The 24,691-nt window shown below is 41.9% G+C and overlaps 1 protein-coding gene across 7 annotated transcripts in view; it reads left to right on the top strand.

Moving 5' to 3' along the window:
- LOC144475568 (protein Fe65 homolog) overlaps positions 1–24,691 on the top strand; it is a 290,011-nt gene that overhangs the window by 106,231 nt on the left and 159,089 nt on the right. Inside the window, exon 1 of one of the 7 annotated variants that reach the window (XM_078191588.1) lies at positions 18,467–19,046. The exons of the other annotated variants lie outside the window; for them this stretch is intronic. Within the exon in view, the coding sequence (XP_078047714.1) occupies positions 19,025–19,046 (22 nt within the window). The 5' untranslated portion in view covers positions 18,467–19,024. Of the gene's footprint in view, positions 1–18,466; positions 19,047–24,691 lie in introns of those variants that run through there. 7 annotated transcript variants of the gene reach the window in all.

Raw genomic sequence — 24,691 nt, 5'->3', positions numbered from 1 at the left:
TCGACGACGTTTTTCTTTTTAAAATGAGAATTCTCGTTTTTCGATGCGAATGTCTTAATAACCTCTACTCGGTGTTATTTTTAGGTAGGTTCGATAACGTTTATTCAAACTAGTCCTTGCGATATATCAGTTTGCAAGTGTTGGTTTGGGGAACAAGTTCGTAGCGTTTTTATATTTTCTTTTATTTTGGAACGATTTGTTGCGCTGTTTGACAAAGTGTATAATATTAATTCGATAGAGCTGTTACTGCTCTACGAAACTGTGCTAATCGTATTTTTAAATCATTTAATCTGTTGTTACTTTTGAAGCTGTAGCACACAGGGTTGACGACCGTAATAACCATTCGAGCAGTCCGCTTGCAGATTCCAAGGGTTCGGCGAAAAAAAACATACCTTAACGTTTGCAAGGACGGAAATTACATTATTCCTTTATTTACTTAACACAGTTTTATAGAGCAGAAACAGCTCTATCGAATGAATATTATACACTTTGTTTATACAAATCGTTGAAAAATAAAAGAAAATATAAAAACGCTGCGAACTTATTCCCCAACCCAATATAATAATTATTTACGGGACTTGCCAGGAAATTCTAGGCACTTACACAGATATGCATTTCTAGCAATTAATTGATTTTAACTACCAGGATGGAGTTATTTCTGTTTCATCGACTTTCCTAAAATACGTTAGATAGTTCCATCCGAGGAATGAGTTGGGGTCTATGGTAAATTATTTGATTGTCATAACTATAAAGTATAATGAGGGCATTCGATAAACGCAATGAAGGTATGATAAAAATATGCACAAAGTTCCAGATTAATTAGATCTATTTTAACTCTCGCAATAATAGATTAGAAATATAGCATACAATTAGAAATAGCAGAATGAATTATCTACTGCCAGTATCTGTTTAATATTATCTAGACATTTTCTAATAATTACGTTTACTGGTATCATGTACATTGATCAAATCCTTCTAACCATAACACAATAATTACAAATTATATTACCATGTTCTCGGTAAATAAAGCGTTAAATTTCAAAGTATCCGAAAATCATGTAATGCCGAAGTTCCTAGCAACTCTCCGCAACCCCAACGATTTCAGCATCGATGAAAATATTTCAGATAGTTATTTCCTCCCGGTCGCTTTAATTTCCTTGAAATATTCGATGCAAGATCCTCGGGGCGCTCTCGAGTTTCTTTCAATTTCGCAAACTATCGATCGCCGGATAGAGAGGGGCGGAATAAAAGGGCCGCACAGGTATGTAACTCGCTTGGCGCCACATCTCACGTGGAACTTGAATTGCGGCGCGAGTCGCAAATTGATGGCGGCGGAAAACAGAAGCTAATTAATGCCTCCGAAAGAAATTACCCCCGTTGTAATTCGGCCGGTGCGGTGTGCTAACTGTTAGCCTCGGCTCGGGGAGGCAGCCTTGAAGAATCGAAATGGCTGCGCGGATAATGGGAGGAATGGGAGATTGAAAGCTTCCGTTTTCCCTTTATCCTTTTTCCATCTCCCTAGCAGCCCGCCGGCCGACCCTGCTCCACGGCGTTCTACGTTCACGAGTCGCTCCGAGCAAAACTATCGTTTTCCTACCCGTAATTAAATATTTGTCGTATTCACGGAACCGGCCGATGTTTACGTTCTTGGCTGGTTTCGGTGATTTTACGTAGTGGTTTTCCGAAGTTACCCCGACCGAACAGTCACGTCGGACAGACGATGCCGGGTATCGAGTAAAAACAGATTTCCAGAATCGCAGCGCGGTGATCCTATGGACTCTTCTGGACTTGGGCACTTCTGCAATACTTCCGCTATTAGCTGCGTCTAACTTGAGGACTCTTTTACTGATTACCCTCTTCGCGTCCGTTGCTTTTACCTGCAATTCTCATATTTTTACTGTCCGAAGATATCGAATTAATTTCTGATTAGCTGTTTGATTATTTCAAAAATTTCAAGTAAGATGACTATCTTTGTTGTTGACGTTTAAATGGTCGCATATTATTTCCTGTAGGCTTACCTTAAGATCGGCGATTTTCTCATTTGGAAATGAAAAACAAATACATATAGGTAATGAAAAATCGAAATAATTATTGTAGTATAATGAGACTGTGTAGAGACAAATGTTTGTAGAATGAGACGAATGAGTATGAATGTGTATGAGTGTTATTAAAAGAAAGCGAAAAGGATGAATATGTGTAAGAGAGATAGAGAGAGAGAGAGACCGGAAGAAGACGAGCGATTTTGGAAAAGAGGAGCGCATTGAATGTTGGACAATCGTAGAGGTTTGACGCTTTAAGAGATTCTGTGTAAATTTCCTGGTTTGGCGAAAGACCTGCTTTAATGTAATAGTTTATATCACATTATTAACCTTATAACTAATATATTATAAAGGTAGATTTTAAACCACGTTTGTAATTCTATAGGGTGTGATACTTTCGAAAGCGAGTTCATTTATGCACTGAAATACGAGAAACCTTGTGAGCGATCGTTTAACCCTTTCGGTACGAGCGTTCTGTCCGCCGTGACACTCTCGCTGTACAAGGCGTCGCGCCGACAATTCGCACATGGTCAACTATCCTCCTTAAGATTTTCCTAAGCGTTAAATAAAAACTGTGCTTGATAAAACAATGTTTTTTTACAAAACGTGTTGCTCGTAGTGTGTACGCGTTTGTTGTATCCTGCTCAAAGGAACGAAATTATGTATACTTATGTATGAGGCTGCATACGTATACATACGCAGCCTTGTTGGAATATATTGATAATGAAGTTGTAATTAGTGTAGAAATGAAAGAAATCTTAGGCCAAAGAGTTAAAATGTTTTAGCAAAAAAGATTATGAACCCTTTTAATATATTATTCAGTATGATTAAATTAAACAGTCATGTCTACTTACGTTAGCAACGAACCTCTAGCAGAGAATTTAGAAATCGATTCACCTAATCAAAAGCAACGTCACTCAGTATTATAACCTCAGTTAAATTTAGATTCCATGAAATGTTGATCAGTCGATCCGCGGGTTACACGGACTCCATGAATAGCCCACTTTTCACAATGAGAAGCTTAACTTGCTCATTAATCTAAAGAGCAATCGTTCCACTCTAAACATTCCAGTTTGTATAATTATTATTGTTAATTCGTTCAACAAGTTCGCGGCATTGATATATAATGTAAAAAAGTATTTCTAAGTAGGGTAGCGTGAGCAGTTGTTAACCTATATACGGTGATTGACCGTGATTTTTTCCTAAAAAAATATTAATTATAAGGAAATGCATTTTTTAATTAATAAAATCCACGCATTCGCCTCGCATTGGCTACTGTTTTTCGTTAATAACTCGTAAACAAAACCACGGATTGCATTTTCGTTATAAAAATGGTGTTCTAAATGACGTCAGGAACCCCTCATCTCTCCGAATTACGATAATTTTGATACACTCTTTATATATTGCCGTGTTTTATACGAATTTTGATTTCTTTCACTATTTTTTAAGCCTTTCTATGGCGATAACAGCAATTTTTATTACTCGATTTTAACGATAAATAATTCTGTTCTATCAATTGTGTAATACTCGTGCTTTAAACGGTCAATCACTGTATACCCTGCATTTCCAAATTGCAGTCGGGGTTGAATCACTATGGTAAAAGTGAGCTAATTCTCTGGCCCCTCTCCTAAAAAACAGACCACAGTTAAGTGTTCGACAGGTGACTAGACCCCGAGGGGACCGCGTCGGTTAAGAAACAATTCTCCTTTGGATGAATTGATGGTCGCCCGGGATTAACAGGGCCGGACTGCAATAAAAGTCAGGATCCCTGGTCAGCGCCAGTTTCCCCATTCCTCCGCTGTTCTATTCGTCTCACCGGCCTCCTTTTTTTTCTGTCCCCTTGCAGGCAGAAGTCTCTGTCATCCGCCGCCGCCTTCATCTCCTCGCCAAACTTCAGAGAAGTTTCGGTGTCTAAAATGGGTTTCTCCCTTATTTCCCGGTTTCTTTGTCTACCTCTGATCCCCTCGATCTCGCGGCAGAGTAAATGGAGAAAAAAGGAACAAGAGCGAAAAATACTACCCCATCCGGCCTCTCGAGGAGCGGGGGAGAGCGGATAGAGACGACACCGTCGGCATTAAACCACCGGAATGTTCCTGTTTTCGAGACACTCCGAGCTGGCAGCGCGGAGAATCTCTTCCCCTTATCCAGCCCCCCTCCACCCCCTCTGCTTGCCCCCTTCTGACTCCAGCACTTTCTCCTTAACGCATCGGAGTAAAAAGCCTCCCAGAACGATACAATGCGTCGTTGTCTGCGGATTTGGTTTCGCGCAGCCTTGGGAATCCGAGCATTTAACGCGACAAAAGAGAAAGAATCGGACAAGGGGGATGATTAACGGGAGAACGCGGGGAACGAGTGTATCGTAATTTAGCGTCGAACGTAAGAACGGTTTCCGAACAACACCAAGGGAAAGCGAAGGCATTGCGACGATAATTATACCTGTCGAAATCATAGGCCATGGGACGATGATAATCTATCTGTCGACGCCGAATGTTATTTCGCGCCTTTATGGACCGCGCCACGAACGCTTGGGAATACGAGCTCGTTCGGTCATCGAAATGTAGCCACCTTACGATTGGCGTGAGTAAACAGCGCTCTTAATCTCTTAAGAAGTTCTTCGAAAATGGTATTATCAATCCTATTCGATTACTTTCAGTGCAATCTTCCACGTTATTTATACGAGTTGGTTTTGTCAAGTATTTATTATATCTGAACTGAATATTTATTTTAAGTGCCTTGTACACTATATTCCGTTTTTTCGATAACACATTTTTTTTCCCATTTACACTATCATTTTTAAGCTATATCATTCTTGCTTCTGAAATCTAAAAGCTTATAAATATTTAAAGTTTATGAAACATACTGAAAATATCAATACGTTACTACTAGATGAGATACAAAAATATAAAAACGAGCGAAAATTTATATTGCTGTTTTCTTATTTTTAGCAATTTTTCTCACTGGTTTTGAGCTTAGTTTCTATCGATTTATGCTTACCTCTTGATTATTTTTATATCACAGATACATTATCTGTTGTTTCATTACTACAAAGTGACACAGGTTATTTACGTTTACGGTTCATTAGGTTTAATGTTAAAGAAATATTTAAGATGAATAACGAACTATTTGAAACACTTTCAAAATGTCTCATATAAATCAATAATATCGTTTATCCATAAACGGTTTACAAGTTCTCGCGTTACATAGACAGCGCATATCTTATACATAACATTTCGAGAATATCTGCGGTTGTAGAAACGTTGATACTATGCAAAATATTTAACGATAAAGTTCTTCGAACGATCTATACACGAATCTATACTTTAATTATACTTATCGATATGCCGAGTTTTATTTTAGTAATAAAAGTCGTCTCTTTAAAAATCTCTTAAACAGTTAACTATTTTTGACTGCACTCGTCATGAAGAAATGACAACAATTCTTCTTACCACGACTATGAACGGCTAACTGGTTAATTCAAGTAAATGAATAAATGTTAATAATAGTATTAAAAAGGTAACAATTATCTCATTACAACTTAATTCGATATTACAGAAGCCACGCGTATACTTTTCAAAGAGATTGCAGCAGCTAACTGGGTAATTACATCTCGGAATGATTGGTAAAACGTGATTTTTCCAATAAGTTCGGTTTCGATAACGTCGACGCCAGACGAGCGCCGTCAGTCGTCTGCAGCAGGGTGCGTCTAGCCGGTACATTTCCGTCGTTTCTTTCGTTTTCCAAGCGGCGCGCAGTTCCGCCACTAAAGCCGTTCACGTAGACGCAAGTATACGTCGGAGACATTCGAATCAACGATTTCGAAGCGGCGAGCTTGCATTCTGGTTACCTCATTCCCTGCGCCGCGCCGGTACGAGTCTCCCTCATTTTATCGGTCTCGGAAGCCGGAAATACCGATGCACGCCGGAATATCCAGGCCGCGTGTCTCCGTATCGGTCTGTCGCTTTACGAGAACGCGAAATAGAGTTCCGGCGAGCTCTTTCAGCCGGATCCGCGATCAAACGCGGGGACACGGAAACTAGCGTCACGGAGATCGGCGGGAGACGCGAGACTAACGGATTTAATTCGATTTTAGAAAAGTGCGACGCGGCTGCGACCACCGGGACACAGATAAAGGGATCCCCTCGGCGAGGCAACGCGGCGCGGCGGGATTAGCGATTCGACGTTTCGTTGGTTTTTCTCGTTTCTGTTCCTTTACGGGCGAATTGGATCTACAGCGGACCTTCGTAGCCGGTTCTTCCCTTGATTTCGCCTGGCGTGTCCCTTCCTTCGTCCATTTCGCCAAGCAGCGACTCGAAATCGCATTTACGCAAGGACAACAGGAAACGAAAAATAAAAGAGAGATGGACAGGGAGAGAGAGTCTGCTCTGCTTGGGGGGGGCGGATAAAGCGGAGGGGGCAGGAGGAAGGAGTAACCTGAACGTGTCGCTAACGTAATAACATTTCAATTCGAGGACGGAAATTGCCAGAGGGCACAACAGCACGTCCCTCGCAGTTAGAGGGTGACCACCCTCCTCGCGTTCTTCACCCTTCCGTCCAGTCTCATCTTCTTCATCCCGGCAGAATCTTTGCGACGGCGCGGTGGACAGCCACAGACGGTTCCAATATTAGTTCGCGAGTATTTCACAGGCTACATCTATCTCGGACTGCTCGATGAGCCGGGTTAAATGCCTAATTCGAAAATATGGTCATTTCCTGTTGTTCCATCAGTTTTAATGGTCTTCGTCGATAGTCTGCTGAAAATCACACATAGCACAGAATATGTGAAATTAGGGAGAGGTATCTGTGTAATCATTGCGCTGTTTCCCGATTTGTTTATAAGACTCGCCCGAATCTCTATGTTGTATTCTAAAATTAATTCTGTGTTTATGTTCCTGAAAGCGTCACTTTCAACCTTAATTTAGATTTTAGTTGACTTATTATTTATTATTTCGGATGAGGATTTAAGTTCATGTGTGAAAGATGATCAGAAGAGAAGTCTTCAACAACGTGAAAATGGCTAATATGATTTAACAGTTCATTAAATTAATAAGTCTAAAACTGTGGAGCTTTTTATTATACTTTTATACTTTTATCACGTCGCTCAAAGCTTTTTGGTTCCATTTATTTAAAAATCAATTTGTACTGCCCGTGAATTAGAACGATTTACGGAAATGTATATCTCGAAGTGAATTTAGTTATCAATCGTACATTAAAATAGAAACTGCAACAAGTATTCCAGAATGCTTACAAATTTGTTAAAGCTTGGAACATTAAAAATCTGAAGCTGGAGCTTAACTAATGGCTTAATTTGCCAGCCGCGTCAGTAAAAAGAGCTTTTAAAATACCTTTTCTGCGAGTGGTTAAACAAGTTGTTCCAATTATGCGTGCCTTCCATGGAAACCGGCATGGCACTTAACGCGTCCAAACCCGTTAATTTCGCATGCGCCAAATCACATTTAATTTCACCCAAAATCTCCGACACCGGCAGCGAAAAGTGATCGATTCGTCGCGGACATGTCATCGGACCGTTCAGTTTCGCAATTTGCAATAAAGCCTCGTCCACGCGTTCCTTGCTCGAAACGGATCGATGTTACGCCGCAGGCGGCCAGTCCGCGCTCGTTCTCGCTTTGCCGCGGAAGAAATTTTACGTCCCGTTAAGTCGAATATTAATTACAGCGGTGCCGCGGCGACTGTTGGAATAACTCGGAAAGAAAATCGTGTCACGATTTTGCCGAAGTCGCGGCACGCCAACCGGCAAATGGGAATGCAAAAGAGAAAGAGTGAGGGAGGGAGGGAGTGAGGGAGAAGGGGGAGAAAGAGAGAGGGAGAAAGAAGGCAGGTACGACGATGATGGGGGCAAGGAAACGGCGGGAAAACGGAACAAAAATAAGCGAAAAACAGGTTGCTCGGTGAAAACGCGAGACCCCCGAATGAACCCGGAGCGTCGCGCAGCACCCGTAATTGCGTTCACCGTCGGCGTCGCGTTTTTAATTAATGCGACATACTTTTTTTCATCGCTAAAAAGTGCCACATCCTCGTAATCCACACCTGCCCCGCACCCTTCCCAACCCGCCGCTCTCACGGCTGTCTGCAGGGAGTACGACCGGTGGGTGATCGTTAAATGGATGAAAAAAAAATATGCAGACCCTCGAGGCACCCTTCGTTTTTTCTTCTTCAACTCACTCTTTCGTCGTTCTCCTCCACTACTCTCTCATCACCCATTCTCTCTCTCTCTCCCTTTCTCCCTCTCTCTGTCTCTTTTTCTCCGAGGCTCTCGCTCTCTCGCTCCTGACTCTGCTCTTCTTTCTCTTTTATCGCTCGCGATTTCCCTCCGCCACCATTCCTCCGGAGTCCTTACATCGGGAATAAATCCAATCGAAGCTGCGCCGTTCCTTTTCTGCCTTTAGTTCTCGTTCCTGTCTCTTACCCCCGGCACACTTCTTCGTCCGCTGTTCTTCATCTTTCTCTCCCTATCGACTCTTACGCCTCCTCCACGCCATCGTTGCCGCCACTTCATCGTCGCTGTACTTCCTCCCGAGAGTATTAATCCGTGTAACCTACATGCGAGCCGAGGGCTGCGACCGGTGAAAAGGACGACGATAAAAAAACAGCATGTATGTGTGCATGCAAGAGTCAGCGGACGACCTAACCCTGGCGCGACGCGACGCGACGCGACGTGCCGCGCGCTGTCGTAAAATATGACACCAGTCTCGCCCGTGATTCCTCTGCTCGCCCACGATTCCTCTGCTCGCCCACGTTACAGGAAAAATCTGCAGCGTCGGGACGCGCGCGTCTTCCGCGCTGTCCCCCGATTGCTTCATCCCCGGACGCACCGTCTTCCGGGATAATTTGCGTCAACGGCGAGCCTAAGAGCCGCGACCCTATTCCGTCGTGAAATGAATTGATATCGTCCGTGTTTCAAAATAATTTGTTTATTTTGTAGTTTTATTATGATCAACCCAGTTGTTTTAAAAACTAGTTTACGATGGAATCTCGATTATCTGAATTCTCTATTAATCGAATACGTTTCCCATGCAATTTGTTCGGAACTGTAATTAAGTAATTGGAAAATGGTATGACTTGCGATTTCATGAGCCATTTCTGTCAGTTTATGGAACTGTTTGACGAATCGTGGAATTTGGTTAAATAAAGAAATAATAATAAATAATAATAAATTTGTTATCATTAGTTAATTCGTTATTATTAAAGTTACATATGTTTGAATATTTGTACAAACTTCAAATTGTGTAAATAAACGTTGAAAATAGAGAGAATGTTTTTCCTCCGAGAATTACTAACAATATCCTTAAATTCTTCCAATGTTTTTACAATTTTGTATTTGACCTACTCAATTTTGCAATAAAAACATAAAATTCACTAAAATGTATAAACGTATAGTTCCAGTTGTAAAAACAAAATCTTTTGGAAGAAACTTTAAAATTTGGGATAGTCTTCACTCTGCTATTACTGAGTTCGAAAAGCATGTACACAAAACGTTATTTGATTTATTTAAAATACTCTCTCCAATTCCTGACAAACAACGTGAATGGAAGCGAGTCATCCATATATTTTATTCCAATATTAATATTTCTTGATGAAAAGACGCCCATTCTTTTTAGCAATTGATTTCCTGCCTGCATCATATTACAATAAATACTATTTAGAGAACTCCAAAGACTTGATGAGCAAGAAACAACGTATAAATAATAAACACACGTTCCTTAGCAGCTCGATTGCACTGTTCGCAAATACAAACCGGAAGAGGTTGATGCGCGAGTGTTTTCTTAACCCTTTCGTTACGGGTACCGGATATATTCGGCATTCACGAGACGATCTGTGTGCACGGGTGCCGTATATATTCGGCATTCAAATGACGTGTATACAAGTGCCATCCGTAGGCAAAATACAAAAATAATTTTTTTATTTAAAACTAAGAAAAACATATAGACAGAAATCACACGCACTGTGCATTTCTGGCGTGAACTTTCGTTCAGCGACAGTACTTCGGCGGGCGACATTGCCGTAGCGAAAGGGTTAATTGCATCGCGAGCGTTGTTATTATAGCGATGAACGTATCCGGTTTCTCCGACACCTGTAGAGGCACCTGCACACATCCTCCCGATACACGACAGCGTTCCAAGCATGATTTGTGTTGACTATCCGGCAGTTGTTTTGGTTGCTACTGGGCGAACAACAGACGCTGTCGTGTACGGAGAACTCTGATTACAAGCAGCTTCGTCGATCGTTGCAGCCCCCGATTGTCGTAGCCCACGTAATACTAGTTACGTAAGCGGTGAATCGAAGCGGAATTGACTTTCGTCTAAAAACCCGTTGATGCTATCTATTTTCAGTCCGGCTACGAGAATATCCCGTTATGAAATTTAAATTGCCAGCTAGTGCTTGTTTGTCGCCCGATAATTTAGTTAACTCGCAGTTATTTTCGATTATGAGCCAACTGATATATTCGTTCGTGAAAGTATCCGCCCGTTTAAAATTAGCAACATTTAACGAGCGGAATATTCATTTTAAACTGAGGAGAGCAATTTAACGAGAGCGAGTGCTTGGGTAGCATGCCGCAAAAATTACAAATTAATTGAGTATCCTGTACAATATTTAGGATACATTAGATCATGAACATATTTCAGCTTGTTAACTGATATCGCTTATGATTTTAAGCGATATCTTCTATCGATGTTTCATTAGATTAATCTTGGCTACAGAAAAATGAATATTTGAATTGGAAAATTCATTACGCGTTCATTACTCTGTTATTATCCCGTTAAATTAAATTAAATTTGCGTACAGAAAAGCGGCCTATCATTTGAACAGAGGAATGATTAAGAATTATGCTCAATTATAGTGAACAGTAAATTTTACTTAGGACTTGTCCTTACTTGAGTAATCTATGAGAGTTGAAATGTAGCGATTAACAATGTACAAAAATTCAATATACAAATTTTACGTGCTAAACAGAGCACAAGTTCCTGTAAACATATTTTTATACTTTAATTAAAACTTAATCAATTGTTCGACAAAAAGTGAGCCACATTTCTAATATAATTTATTACGCGAAGCACCTTACCTGCCGGGGACTGTGCAGCCTGTAATTATTATTGATTTCCCCACGTTCTCCTACCTTCGAGTTCTTCAATTAAATCGTAACGAAGTGTTCACGGTTAATTAGTCCGTATCGTTTTTACTCGCCTTTCATTAAGCTCGACCGATCATCGGGATTCGAAAAATTAGCCACTCGAGAGGCTACATTGTAGATCACTACCCGTTTATAACTTCAGCGCACATTGCACTAATTAACGACATCTATTTTACTGTTACCGTAAAAAACATTTCAGGGAACGAATCAACGTTTCCCATTGTCAAAGGTTTTCTTACAAAAGATTCAACAAACACAGCAACTTCCGCACAGATTTCCAGGCCAATGATCAATAACACAGAGTTCGTTTCTCCGATAACTCGCATTCCGTGTTAATAAAGGCATTTTAGCAGCGAATAACAAAAGCATGGGCGAAGAATGAAAAATAACAACATAGATTACGCTAGTGAAAGCTCGAGCCAACAAGTGTTGATTATTCGCATAAGCCAGCTCTCGAGATTCCATTCGTTTGATGAAAGGCTCCGGCGGAGCCAAGTATTAAAAACCGCTGCCATAACCAATCAGGTGCTCGGCTTTGAAAGAGCAGCGAGCATTTTACCCCTCGTCCTACAAATTAAGGGTTAACCACCGAGCGGGGGGTGCGACGACGTATCGCCGCGCATAACGAGTAGACGCGTCGCGTGGCCATTAAAACCGTTTCCTTCGTTTTAACGAACCCTCGTAACTCCATATTTCTGTTCGAAACTGTTTAAAGGGGGGCCCCGTTCTCTACGGCGCCACTGCGATTCACTCTTGTTACCAAATATCAGGTTTATTACCGGCGAAACGCGATTACCTACCCTGCCTTTCTTGCCGGCTTTTTGCTTCCCGGCACTATCGACTGTTCCGCGTGGAATCATGAATTTATAACTGTCCGACGAGCAACCATGGTCCTGAAATCGCGGGCTACCGCTTTCTTGCTAGTTGCATACACCAGCTGCATCAATGCAAAATGAAAATATGGCTCAACAGACCAAACAAAACCACCAGAGATAGATATTAACCCCTTGCACTGTATTAACGAGTCAGACTCGTGATCAAAATTCCATGCAAGATCTGCTGAATATGAAAGTTATTCAATTCTTCTAAATCGAAATCAAATTAAATTCTTCTGTTATCAAAGTCAAAAAACAGAAGTGGATAAAGACAATAGAAGAAAGAAAAATTATTTGCTCCTATTAAGGAAAATATTAAGTATATAAAATAAGTGCTAATCAAAGAGAAAAAAATTGAAAGATGAAGTTGATATACAGGGTGGTCCACGCTAATTGTGAACTTTCTGCAACTTCCAAAATATGTAACGAATTTTTCAATACAAAAGTTGTGTGGTGTAAAGGGATATGGTATATAGTGTATTAATTTTTGTATAGGTGGAGCCGTGAAGGTCAATTTTTTGTTCTTAAATGGAATACATACTATATTTTTTATATCAGTATACGAAAGAATATCGAATTTTGAGTTTAAAAGTTTTGATCTTTGTTAGCACTAAGCCTAATAGCTAACGAGTAATTTTGCTTTATTTATTGAACATTTTCTCCATATAATATCAAGTTGGAAAATCAACCTTGTCACAGATTCCTGCATTAACTATTTTATTTTAGACTAGTAAAGGTCAATACTTCTTTTACACAGCATTCGATATTCTTCCATATTTTATATAAAAAATTAAAAAATGCAGTTTGTACTTTTCGGTAACTTATATGCATATCGCAAATTTTGTTGAAATCGGTTGACATCTAATTGAGCTATAGCCACTAAAGGTGTCAAAATTACTTATTTTGGTTGAAATTCGTGAAAAACTGTTTAAAACTTATGTTATGGTCAACAGATTTCGGTTAAACTTTCAGCAGGCATGTAATTTACCAAGAACTACCGAAAGTATTGTTTCAATTTTATTAAAATATCCCTCATTATATATATAAGTTCAAATAGAAAAGTAAAAAAACAAGTATTTTTTACAGTTTTTAAATTCCAAGTAACAGTAAAATGTAAGAAAAAGCATTTCAGTCATTGTATAGTCAGCTAACCGGTCCCTGTAACATTTGCGGAGAAATTCAAGTAATTTAGACCAATTTTGAAAAAGTTGTACCATTTTAAAAGTGTTAACTTTAATTTTGCTCCTCGCTGTACATACATATAAACGATTGCTCTGATAACCGTGTTTGGGCGCCACGAACTCCATTTGTTACAATGCACGTCTGTGTAACCATTCTACCATGTTTGCGCGTGTATCTAGGATGTCCCAATTCAGTTCGAAGAATATCGTTGTTCCCTTTCCAAGAATTGTCTCGGAATCGGCGAACATTCTCAATAAACGATCTGTGACTCGCGTTTTCGTAGGATCGCAAAAGTCGTTCCCGACTCGCAGCAATTTCAATGACAGGCCATTCGCGGAACCATCCGGTCTGCGGAACGTCGCGATCACTCTCGAAGACAGGACGATGCCCATCAGCGCACAGGAAAATGAACGACGCCCATCGAACGGAAAAATGAATCTCGTAACTCTCGCGCGGCTGGGTTTTTTTTTTGCCTCCTCGATCCCCACCTTCGGCTCCGAATATCGCGAAGAGTGGACCGGGTCGGTCCGACAAAAAACCGATATGTTTCCACCGTTTGAGCGTGCGGTGAAAGGCCGGTCGCGTACAGTGCCGCGCAAAATGGATTTCAAATTAAATTGCGGCACGCGCGATTATTAAGTGCTGGCACATGCCTTTAATTACGCGTCTTTCCCGGCCGCTGCTCCCTTTTAGCTCATTCGTGCCTGCAATCAAAGGAATCGCCGTGAGACCCGGGTCTCGAGCGGCGTCGTTCTCCCTGATTTTTCAGAAAAAGCCACCCGTTGACCAAGTGCCTCGCAAATTAAATCCGGAACGTCCGCGTTTCCGACGTCGCCTTCACGGAGCTGGCACGCTCGGTTTCCGCAAACATTGATTACACCGGTCCGGCTAGCGGAATTTAATACGGTTTATGGATTCGATGAATCAATTTCATTAACGCGAGAATTACAGGACGCGGCGGCGGCGTGCCGTGCCGTGCCGGGTTAATAACCAATAATTACGTTTCTGCGTAGAAGCGGCGGACAAACCGCGACTCGGGCACGCGTCTACGCTTGGAACCGGTTCAGAGCTGCGCGCGGTGGGACGCGACAGAAATTTTCCTACGGCCGAACAATTCGATCGAAGATTTAAACGTCCGTGTGCCGGACCGTTGTTCCAGCTACACGCTTCTGTCGCGGCTCGTAAACACGGGGACCGTATCGGCGGACGTCGATATATCGCCAGATTATACAGTTTTTCCGATGCTATCGTCGCTAATGCCTTTAAAATAATCCCGATGATCTCTGTTCACGCGATATATCCCCTGTTAATAGAGTCATCGATCCTCGGATGACATATTCGAGTCGGAGGGCCCGCGCGGAGATAACCGAACGGCCGCTCCTTTTTTCCGTCCCTTTGCTCCGATACTTTCCGGAAGGATTACCCCGTTCTGGGATCGAGAGACAGCGAAAGAGAGCGAGAACGAACGGACGGAGATAGAGGAACGGGGGAGGCGGGGGACGAGGAGGAGGAGGAGGAGGAGGAGGTGGAGGTGGAGGACAGGGAAATCGAGCTGCCGTTCGAATTTCACGATCGACAGTTTTCATGGCGCAGCGAGCAAACAATTTTCAGCGGGGAGTGAGAAAATGCTCGCGTCGGCTGTTCGCGGCCGCGTAGCTCGTTTATTCATGAACTGTTTACGGCGCGGATTAACTCGCATTATTTCGCACGGTGCTTCGGGTGGGGGGAGGAGGGCCAGGGGGATGAGTTACGCGCGTGTTCCGCCGACGAGTCGCTGGGAAAAATGCAAATAAAGGGGAGGAATGGAAAATCTTTACGACGCGGCGCAAGATTTACGGGCAAGTTTTTCGGCGAATAAAAGTTTGCCAGTAAATCCACATCTGGCAGCAGTACCGATCGCAGTGACGCTTGAATCGCGCGGCCCGATCCTCTCTTACACTGTTCCCCGCAGTTAAGGCGATTTTCAGCGGAAATTTTTCGGCGGAAAACACCTACAGCGTTGATTTACCACCGGCTTTCCCGCGTCCAGCCGCTCTCGCGCGCCCTCGGTTCCGGCTTCTCTCCGCTCTCGGCTCGTTCTCGCTCACCCGCGGAATTTCATTTCTACGGCGACGAGCTCGTAACGCGACGCTGGAAAAACCTTCGCCGGCCGCTGAATACAAACGGGAAAGTTTTCGGCGCTAACCTATTTCTGGGGTTACGGCAGAAATGTGCTATTCGCCGCGCGATGCATCCCCGTCGTAATTAACCAGCGATGTCGCCTCGCTGCCTGCGTCTTCGCTTCCCCTGGAAATCTATCAATTGCTTTCATACATCCCCCAACCAATTCGCCTCTTTACTTCTTCACTTTTTCGAAGCAAAACCTACGGAGAGAAATCACATTTCTAGATTTTCGTATGAATTTGGTTGAGTTTGTTTCAAATTAATCAGATCCATTAGGGTCGTACATCTTTAACGCCTTGCACTATAATAACGAGTCAAACTCGTGGTGAAGAATTTATGCAAGATCTACTGAATATGAATATTATTAATTTCTTCTACGACGAAATAAAAATAAATTGACCTGCAGCCTCGCGAGAACGTAAATTGTAATCTAGGAAGGTCAACTGAGTCTTGATCGAAGAATTGTGTATAGTGTGAGAAATAATAGTGATTGAAGGATACACTAGAAATGCCTTTTTATTAGTGGGAGATTCGGAAGAATATGTGGTAATTTGACTCAAAAAGTTGATATTTTTATGACATAGCTTGACTGAGTAGTCGATACATTCTTAAGAGAAAATAAATATAAAATTGAGAACAAGAAATTAACCCTAAAATTTATTCATTCTTTTTCAAAGTTTAAATGTAATATAATAATATGCTTTAATTTTACGTAAAAATAAAGGATATAAAGGAAGTAAATAAATAGCTTTGGTGACTGAATGTAAACTTGCAACCGCAAAATTCCATTATTAGAGTAATGGAAATACAACCCTTAGCAAAAAGTATTCGAATAACTTGTAAAACTAATTGTTCACACTACTAGACTACTGAACTCTTCGCTTTTTTAGAAGATAGGAGGAATAATTTACTAGACAATAATTTAAATATTTTTTTTTAATTTTGCTAGTATCTAGAATGGCATAAAAAGAAGCTCCCGTTTTTTTAACCCTTTTACCTTATCCTAGAATGATTGCATAAAAAATGCGTTTACTTAATCTTCATAATTTATATGCATACTGAAGATCTCATTGAAATCACTATACCATGTTTTACCCACGTTACAACACATTATTACTACGGTGTTACAAACACTATCATATTGCTATTATTTTTATGCACTCACAGAAACAAGGCTTTTATTTCTTTTCGCAATTCCGAATATTCATCATCAGATATGTCAATTGTACCTCCTTCAGTTACGCGACATTTCATCGTCCCTGTTTTCTGGCCGCGATCCATTTAAATATTTTTAGCCTCGAATAAATGAAAAATAAGAAGCACTTAGCAGCATGTAACTTTCCCACGATCGTCTGTAAAAAATTCGCAGCTAAAATCATGAAAAGACTTCAAGTATTACTTCAGAAAATCTTGATCAAAACTGCCATAAAGAATCACTTCAAATTGCTAATACAGTTTTATAGAAACGAAAGGAGCGACAAAGACCAAGATCAAAGCGAAGAGTACTTACTTTGTGTAATATGCTCCACGTAAAGTACAAATTGCGTAAGAGCAGTTTCTCTTATGGAAATTCAGCTTTACAAAGGGGCAAACTTTTTAATTTAAGAGATACGGAGGTTTAATTTGCTTTTCTATGCAGCACTCTGTAATTTTTTAAGATCGTTTCGCAGAAAGCCTGGGAACATACTGAACTACTTACAAAATGTGCATTTGTTACTGAATATGTAATTCTTAGATTCATACCCATAACACTTAATACAATCTGCTACGGCTCAGGCGTATACTTCATAAACGCTTTCTACCTGCAAATTTATTAAAAAGCTACTTATTCTTACTTACTTATTCTTTCTTGCATCAACATCTGGCACTATAACAGTATGTTAGACGCGTTTCGAAGATTCCAACATGATCTAACACTTTTTTAAATCGAAATAAAATTCTTAATTACATACTATTAGATACAATGAAATATATATTTTTTTCTGTCTACGACACGGAAGTGCTAATCAATAGTTGATGGAAAAAAATCATGGCGCGTAACCATTTAATTCGCACGGACAAACTCTGCGGCATTCCCAATAGTTTCCATAACAATGAAACGCGCACACGTGCGGCGAAAAGCCTGCGACCGGCTCACAGCGCAGCCGTGTAATTCGCGAATTATATTCCCTGTTTTTCCGGAGCTAAATTTTTCACGGTGCGATGGCTCTTAAATATTGTAATAACGAGGGGTTGTGGGCCGCAAGAAAGGAAAAGAGAACGCAGCGTCGGCGACGGCGTTCACTTCAAAGCGTGAAAGGTTCTTTTGTCCGTCGCGGGAGGGACATTTTAATCCTTCCCCCGAGGATCTGAAGGATCGAGAGTCCTGCCGTTGCGTCACACGTCGTTCTCGAGATCGAACCGACCGCATGACCGTATCATCCCTTCCACGTCGCGTTCCCCGAAGTCCGCAAATGCACCCTGTCGCCGGCTTCCCGTTCTCCCCGGCTATGAGAACCCCTGCGAATGACGTCATCCGGCGCATGATTGGCCGAACTAACGCTCACGTGACCACTCGCTCGGCCAGTGTCTGGGGGGTTGTAGAGTGACTAAGGGAGAGAGGGTGGAAGCACGAGGGAGACCGTGGGATGTAAAGTAAAGGGAAAGAGAGAGGGAGCGCACGCGCTCGAGAGAGAGAGAGGGAGAGAGAGAGAGAGAGAGAGAGAGAGAAAGCGTGACAGCGAGAGTGAGATAGATTTAAGCGCGAGAGGGTGAGACGAAGCGAACCGAGTCAGGTGGAAAAAAAGGTAGAGCGAGACTGGGTTTCTCGTACAGGAACAACGAAGACAGCGGGGACCAGTCGGCGGAGAAAGAAAACGAACAGAGTTGGAAAGGAAAAGACAGGGTTGAAGAAGCGTGGCTGGTGGGGGATGATATCCGTCGCGAGAAAAAGAGCGAGAGGAAAACATATAGATGTATGGATATAGAGGTTGACGGGCGACGCGCGGTGGGGAGAAGCGTGGAGGTGCAAGGGGCTGAAAGAGAATAGCTGGTAGGGGGTTGTAACTGGTGGGGGTAGCCGCGAGTCTCGCCAGTCACTGCGACGACCGCGACGCCCCAACGTCTCGGGGTGCCATTTGTCCGCTACTAAGCTTAACAATCGTCGTAACACTCGTTCACGCTGACGCTGTCGATCTCGAAACGCAAGGCTGACGAGAGTACCGTTTGCAACCGTTTCCGACCGCGCGAGAACGAAATGATCCAGTCGGGACCGCTTTAGGCGCGCGAGCCCGGAACGAAAGTGCCGAGTTAGAGAGCCCAAAACTTATTCTCCACGCGCCGGGTTGTTGCCTCCTCGTCGGTCGAACGGATATTCGCGGAGATGTGTTAGAAAGCGCCGTCGTCTTCGGTTTTTTTTTCATTTGTTTGCCCGGTCGAGCCGAGCGAAGCCGAGCCAAGAGGCAGATTCGAAACGCGCGTCGTCGTCTACCAGCGGGCAATCTGCCGCGCCGCGTGAACAATGAGCTAACCTCGTGAGAGGGTGGAAAGAGCACCGAGTCGTTCGCGCACGAGTTTTCGCTTCGGGAACCAGTGGAGCTAATCGAGACAATTTTTGTTGTTTGTGTAAAACGACCACGATGGTTCTCCACGGCGTGAATCGTAAGTTATGTGTCTCTCCTATCGCCCTCCTAGCGCGCGTACTCCGTGACTGCTTCCGAGTGACCATCTGTCCGCATTCTCAAGCATGAATTACTATTCCTGTGCCCAGAAAAATCTCCTGGAGGTTGGCACGGCATCGGCAGTCATCGAGTATGCTGTTCGTTCCTTCCTTCGACCCCCCTTGATGTACTCACGAACGATTAGCGAAGAGTAGACCCCTGCCAATTAATTAGCGCCCATTAAAAACCAATTCTGTCTCTGTGTTTGCATCGTGCGAATGTCCACCTAGTCACGAACACGATCACAGCCAGCAATTTTTCGACACTCATCGATCCGATAATTATCACGCCATATACATGCATACATGGCCTGTGTCGTCGTCGTCGTCGCACTAATAGCTCTCGTTTCCACGAACTCGCGCGCGAATATCGCGCCCGTCGAGCACTTCGCCAGGTCCTCGAGGTTTTTGCCACGTATTCCTGCATGTGTGCCGACCCTGACCAACCATGCCCGCGCAGCAGCTCGCGCGAAAAATGCGCGAGTTCGGTCGCGTGACCAAGGAGGGGTCCCGGGCACGCCTTATTACTCATTGCACGCGGTTGATCATGCGAGATCGGGTCGACTCGACGGAGCCGAGCCGAGGCGACGCGACCTGCCACCTTGCTAGATACGACCCCGACGAATGGCGAAAACAGCGAAATCACGACCTGTTTGATCCGTATCGCGTACATGGCCCGAGGATTCCGTTAAAAATGCATGCTCCCGATGACCTCCGATCACTGACGCGGTTACATACAGGGTGTGTCGCGACGCCCGCTGCCGGAGGTAATTTCATTTGGAAAAAAGTTAAAATTTCGAAATGTATCCGACTCCGGGGAAACACCATTACCGTGGAAATCAAATTTGAATGTCTGCCGAGAGCGCGCGCATCCACTAATTCCCGGCTGAATACGGGTAACATAATGGATAGCCGGTCATTCTAGATGCAAAAGTACAAACTGTAGAATAAAATTTCTCGTTGAAATCTGGCTTTCTGGGATATCTGCTACGGAAATGATATTTCTACGGATAAAAATACGGATAAATCTTGTTCTATGGTACGTAATTATATGGTTCGAGGCTACGCCACCGGGACACCCTGTATATCTCCGTGGTAAGAATATATTTCAGGCGGGATCGTAGGAATTCCTCTTCTGCGGCTCGTGTCCGGTTCGTTGGATTTCAAAGACAACGTTAAAAATACACGACAGGCTTCCCCGGCCAGCGATCGATTAACGGGTAACTTCTACTAAGAATTTACGTGCCGCCGTTGAACCTGTCCAACACGCGAGCCTACAGCCGTTCGTTTCTTTTTCATGACTATCGATGTCTCGGCCGATGTGCGGTTTCTACAGGGCCCCTTCCTAAACGGAGGTCATTGTATTCTGAACACTTTCCTCGGCATTATTTAGCGAGCCCTGCAATACGTATCAGATGTCGCTAATTAGTGGGTAAGAAGATCGACGAATAAATAGACCTTGCTATCGTAAAAGCTGAACGTAGAATGCTTTGTGCAAAGAATTCAAGGGCAATCGAGTTAATGGATAAATCGATTTTCTTGTTGACGAAATTGAGCATGTGAGTACAAATATAGAGGAAAGTGAAAATATTTTTGATTTCACGATTAATTTCCATGTTTGATTATTTATATAATAAACGTCGATACGTTGCCTGGTATTTGTGTATTTGTATGTATACAGTGATCATATATACATCTTCTAACAGATGCATACAACGAATATAAATATTAAAATGAACGCAATACTGCGTATAAAATATTATGGAAGGATGTGTCGATAATGTAGAATAGAATGTTTTAGGGTATCATTTCAGAGATAAATACTTTGAAAATTCGGATAATACGTGTGCTATTATTGAATAGGAAGTCTACTAATTCGTCTGACCATGGCTAACCGATTCTACTTCTTTTAGACATTAGGATGTTATTACCGAAAACAAAGCTTCAATTGGAAAACATTGTGTTATACATTTTCGTTTGCTTTTTATATAGAATCATTCTCTCTTAAAAATTAGTATAATTATACAGTGATACCTGTTATAATGGTAACAGCAGTGTTATTCAGAAATAAATTCCATTTCATCCTTAAGCGAAGCTGCAATTTAATTCATTTCCAATTGTTTTCAAATTATAGAAGTATCGTAGCTTAATTATTAAACAGCGGATTTTCGTGCAAAATAAAAATTTTCAGCATTTATTATAAGCTCAGAGAGTTACATATATATTTCTTTTCTTAATCATTTAAACGAGTTTAATTTAGTATAACAGCATTTTTAATTCCTGAAACGTATTTAATGGTCTACTCACTTGTGCAATAAATACATAAAACCTGCTGTCTTCTAATTATAACTGCTATTCGGAATAGTTACAAATGTCGAATGGTTGTTTTCGCGATTTACTACTGATTTTCAATCGAGTGTAGTTACTCGCGATGCTGAGACGACCGCCCATCGCATTCGTGCGAGAATGAACTGCACCTCCGACATGGAAAGGGGTGCTTAGCAAGCCCATTGACTACCATGTCGCATCTGAAGGTTTATGACACGTGAACCACTACCGACTGAGCTCAGAGCTAGATCGCTAGAAGTGCACGTGCTCACTAACGTGCAGCAATTAATTAACCCTTAATTGCTGGGATGAATCTTGATTTACTTTACCCCGTCACGTCAGTCGGCTGCAATAAGACAGAATCGTAAATTTCAATGTATTACAGCTATCAAGTTACGATTTCCTACTGCATTTTAACTGCATCAATTAAGAAACGATTATCATAATTTTCATCGAAGCGCACTGAACCAAGTCTTTGTGTCTTATAATCGAAGGACTTATAATCGAAACTTCAAAGATAATATTTTTATTAACTACACTTCAACATACCAGCGGTATAGAACAAATTTTGTAATTATTTAAAAGATCAGTAAATAACAACGTTTTAAAGAGAGATAATTACAAATTTATCGATCAATCCTATAACAAAAGTTTGTCCGACAAAATTGTAAAACAGAAAGCGGTGAAAAGATTAAAAGGGACTAATAAATGTTGTTCTATCAATTTCAATCTATTAAAATGATTAAAGAAAAGAGGAAATATTATATCTGAGTCATATGCCTTACAAGTAATGCAGAACATTTATGTTTTGCATGAAGATCGCAGTCTAACAATCTGTGAAGTATTACTACCACCCAATCAGTGCAAATTGCGATATTATTGAAAAGCATGTTTCTACAATAAATTCGTACATCGAAGTTCCAGCATTTTGTTCCAAAGTTTCATAACGACGATTTGAGTCGAAAAATAATTTGCTAAAGTCCGTGATTATCCGGCACAGCCGGGCCTGCCAACATCTGGAAAAGCGAATTTCTTCGACATGTGAAACCCGTGTGCATCGAGTCGGCGCGGCGCGGCGCGACGCGGCGGTGCAAAGGGTCGCACGGAGCCGCGCCACGATGCATTAGCTAATTGTCGCGTCGATATCGAGTCGATTCGCGCGATTCGTTCGTCACTTTCGAGCCTTTGGTGTCATGCTCTCTCCCGGCTTTCGGCGCCAGGCTCGCTCGAAATTTTTCACCATAGTAATTCGACGCGACGCGTATCAATATCACCGTTAGTCGCAATTCGGCGCAATCGCGATAGGATTCAGTAGACCCGGAACTGGTGATGGAAGCATTGTTCGATGAGCGCTACCAGCCTGACCGACCCAAACAATTATCTTTTTACTTCCTTTATTGGCACAAGGAGCCGTCCAGGTAAAATAAAGCAGGAAATTTCGTCCGTATGCAGATTCGACGAGTAGGCCGTTCGCTAATTATTATTAGCACTATCATATCCGATGCGTTCAACGTTCCTGTCGGCCGCCGTAGGACTCTAGACGAGCTATTCCGTGACCGGAAATTGGCGCAAGTAAATTTGCCTCGGTGGATATCGAGTAATTGGCGCTTCTGTATCGAGTTCGACCACTTAGCTATCGGAAATGCAATTACCAAAGCAGTCAATACGCATACGTACGGGCATTGTCGACGGAATCGTTAAAAGAACCGAACAATGTTTACTCAGCAGGGTAGACGTTCTCGCGAGAGGATCCATTTACGCTCGCGTGCGTGCCAAATTGTGTTCCATCTGAAACACAGCCGTGTAACGTGACTGCTGGATTATTTTGGTCCTCGGACAAGAACACGCGTTACGAAATAATGCAATCTATAGGATAAAGGGTTTCGCAACTAACATACTGTAACAAGGTTAGTTCTCTCTCCCTCCCCCCTCTCCCTCTCTCTCTCTTCATCTCTCTCTTGCTTTCCCTCTCGCTGTTCTTATCGTTGATGTCTTGATGCAACTACTTTACTTGATTCGACTACTTCACTTCTTCTACGTAGCCTTCTATTGTCGGTAAAATTCCAATTTTTATCGTTTAATTGCGACATTCTTAATTGAACTTTCACGTAGATTTTTGGGAGGAAATTTTAATTGCAAATTTAAAAACTTCCATAACATATTTATCCTTGAATGAATTATTTCCTAAAAACAATTTTATTCGAGTGTATTACACATCACAAACAAGGTAATATATGTTCCTGTTTTTTGTATTTACAGAAATATTCACGTGAACGACTATTCACAGTTCTCTCAGTTTTTAGAGATTAAATTTGTACTTTCAATTATGTTAACTTTATGCTTTGAATACTAAACGAGAGTATCATGCACATCATGATGACGTTGTCTACTTTCCTTACATTACACACAGTGTTGTTTTTACACAAAATAACTTTGCAGTATCAAACTTACACGAGATGCTGGTAGCAAGCAATTTTAAGAATTTTTGTAGGAGAGAGTGATTTTAATTAAACTTTATTACTTGTGAGTTCAGAGAATTCTCGAGTTAATGCACTTGAAAGAAACCATAATTAGAACGCAGATTTTTATTCACGTTTATGCATTTAAAGGATGCAATTAAATATATACATTAACTAAAACCAATTGCATTATTACTCTACGTACACCATAAGGAATTTCTTAATTAATGTAACAAATTTCTACAAAAGAGATCATAAAAATAAGAATTTGCATGAAGATTTACAGTCTAATAATAATAAATTTACTATTGTTTCACGGCCGAGAAAACCATATTATTTCGTAGGGTAAAGCCCATCATTAAGCGAATTTATTTTAAATATAAAAATCTAAGAGCCGATCAAATGCTTCGATACTCTAAAACCATCGGAAAAATGGAATTATTCGATTTGACTAGCAAAGGACTCGACTATAGCACGAAGAATAGAAAATAAAACGTATTCCAATGATTTGCCGCGGATTTCATCAAACGGAGTCAAATCACGTTTGCCCGATTGTCTTTTTCGTTAAAAAGCTCGGCGAAAGTGCTCCTTATAAAACATAATTACGAGTCTCATCCAAGTTTTGGCGCACTTAATTACTTGAAAGTTAGGATGGGTACCTTGTCCCTGCTCCGCTTTGCCCCTCACGTTTCCCCCATCCTCCGTGACGTGGCTGTTCCGAAGCTGGTCGGGGCTTTTCAGTCGCGACGCAGACTATAATAATGAGGCCCGGTGACAAACGCTCGCATGAACTACGCCTA

Source organism: Augochlora pura, chromosome 10, assembly GCF_028453695.1.
Source record: "Augochlora pura isolate Apur16 chromosome 10, APUR_v2.2.1, whole genome shotgun sequence".
NCBI lineage: Eukaryota > Metazoa > Arthropoda > Insecta > Hymenoptera > Halictidae > Augochlora > Augochlora pura.
The sequence above is the reverse complement of the archived record's forward strand: the minus strand, read 5'-3'. Positions and strand labels throughout refer to the sequence as shown.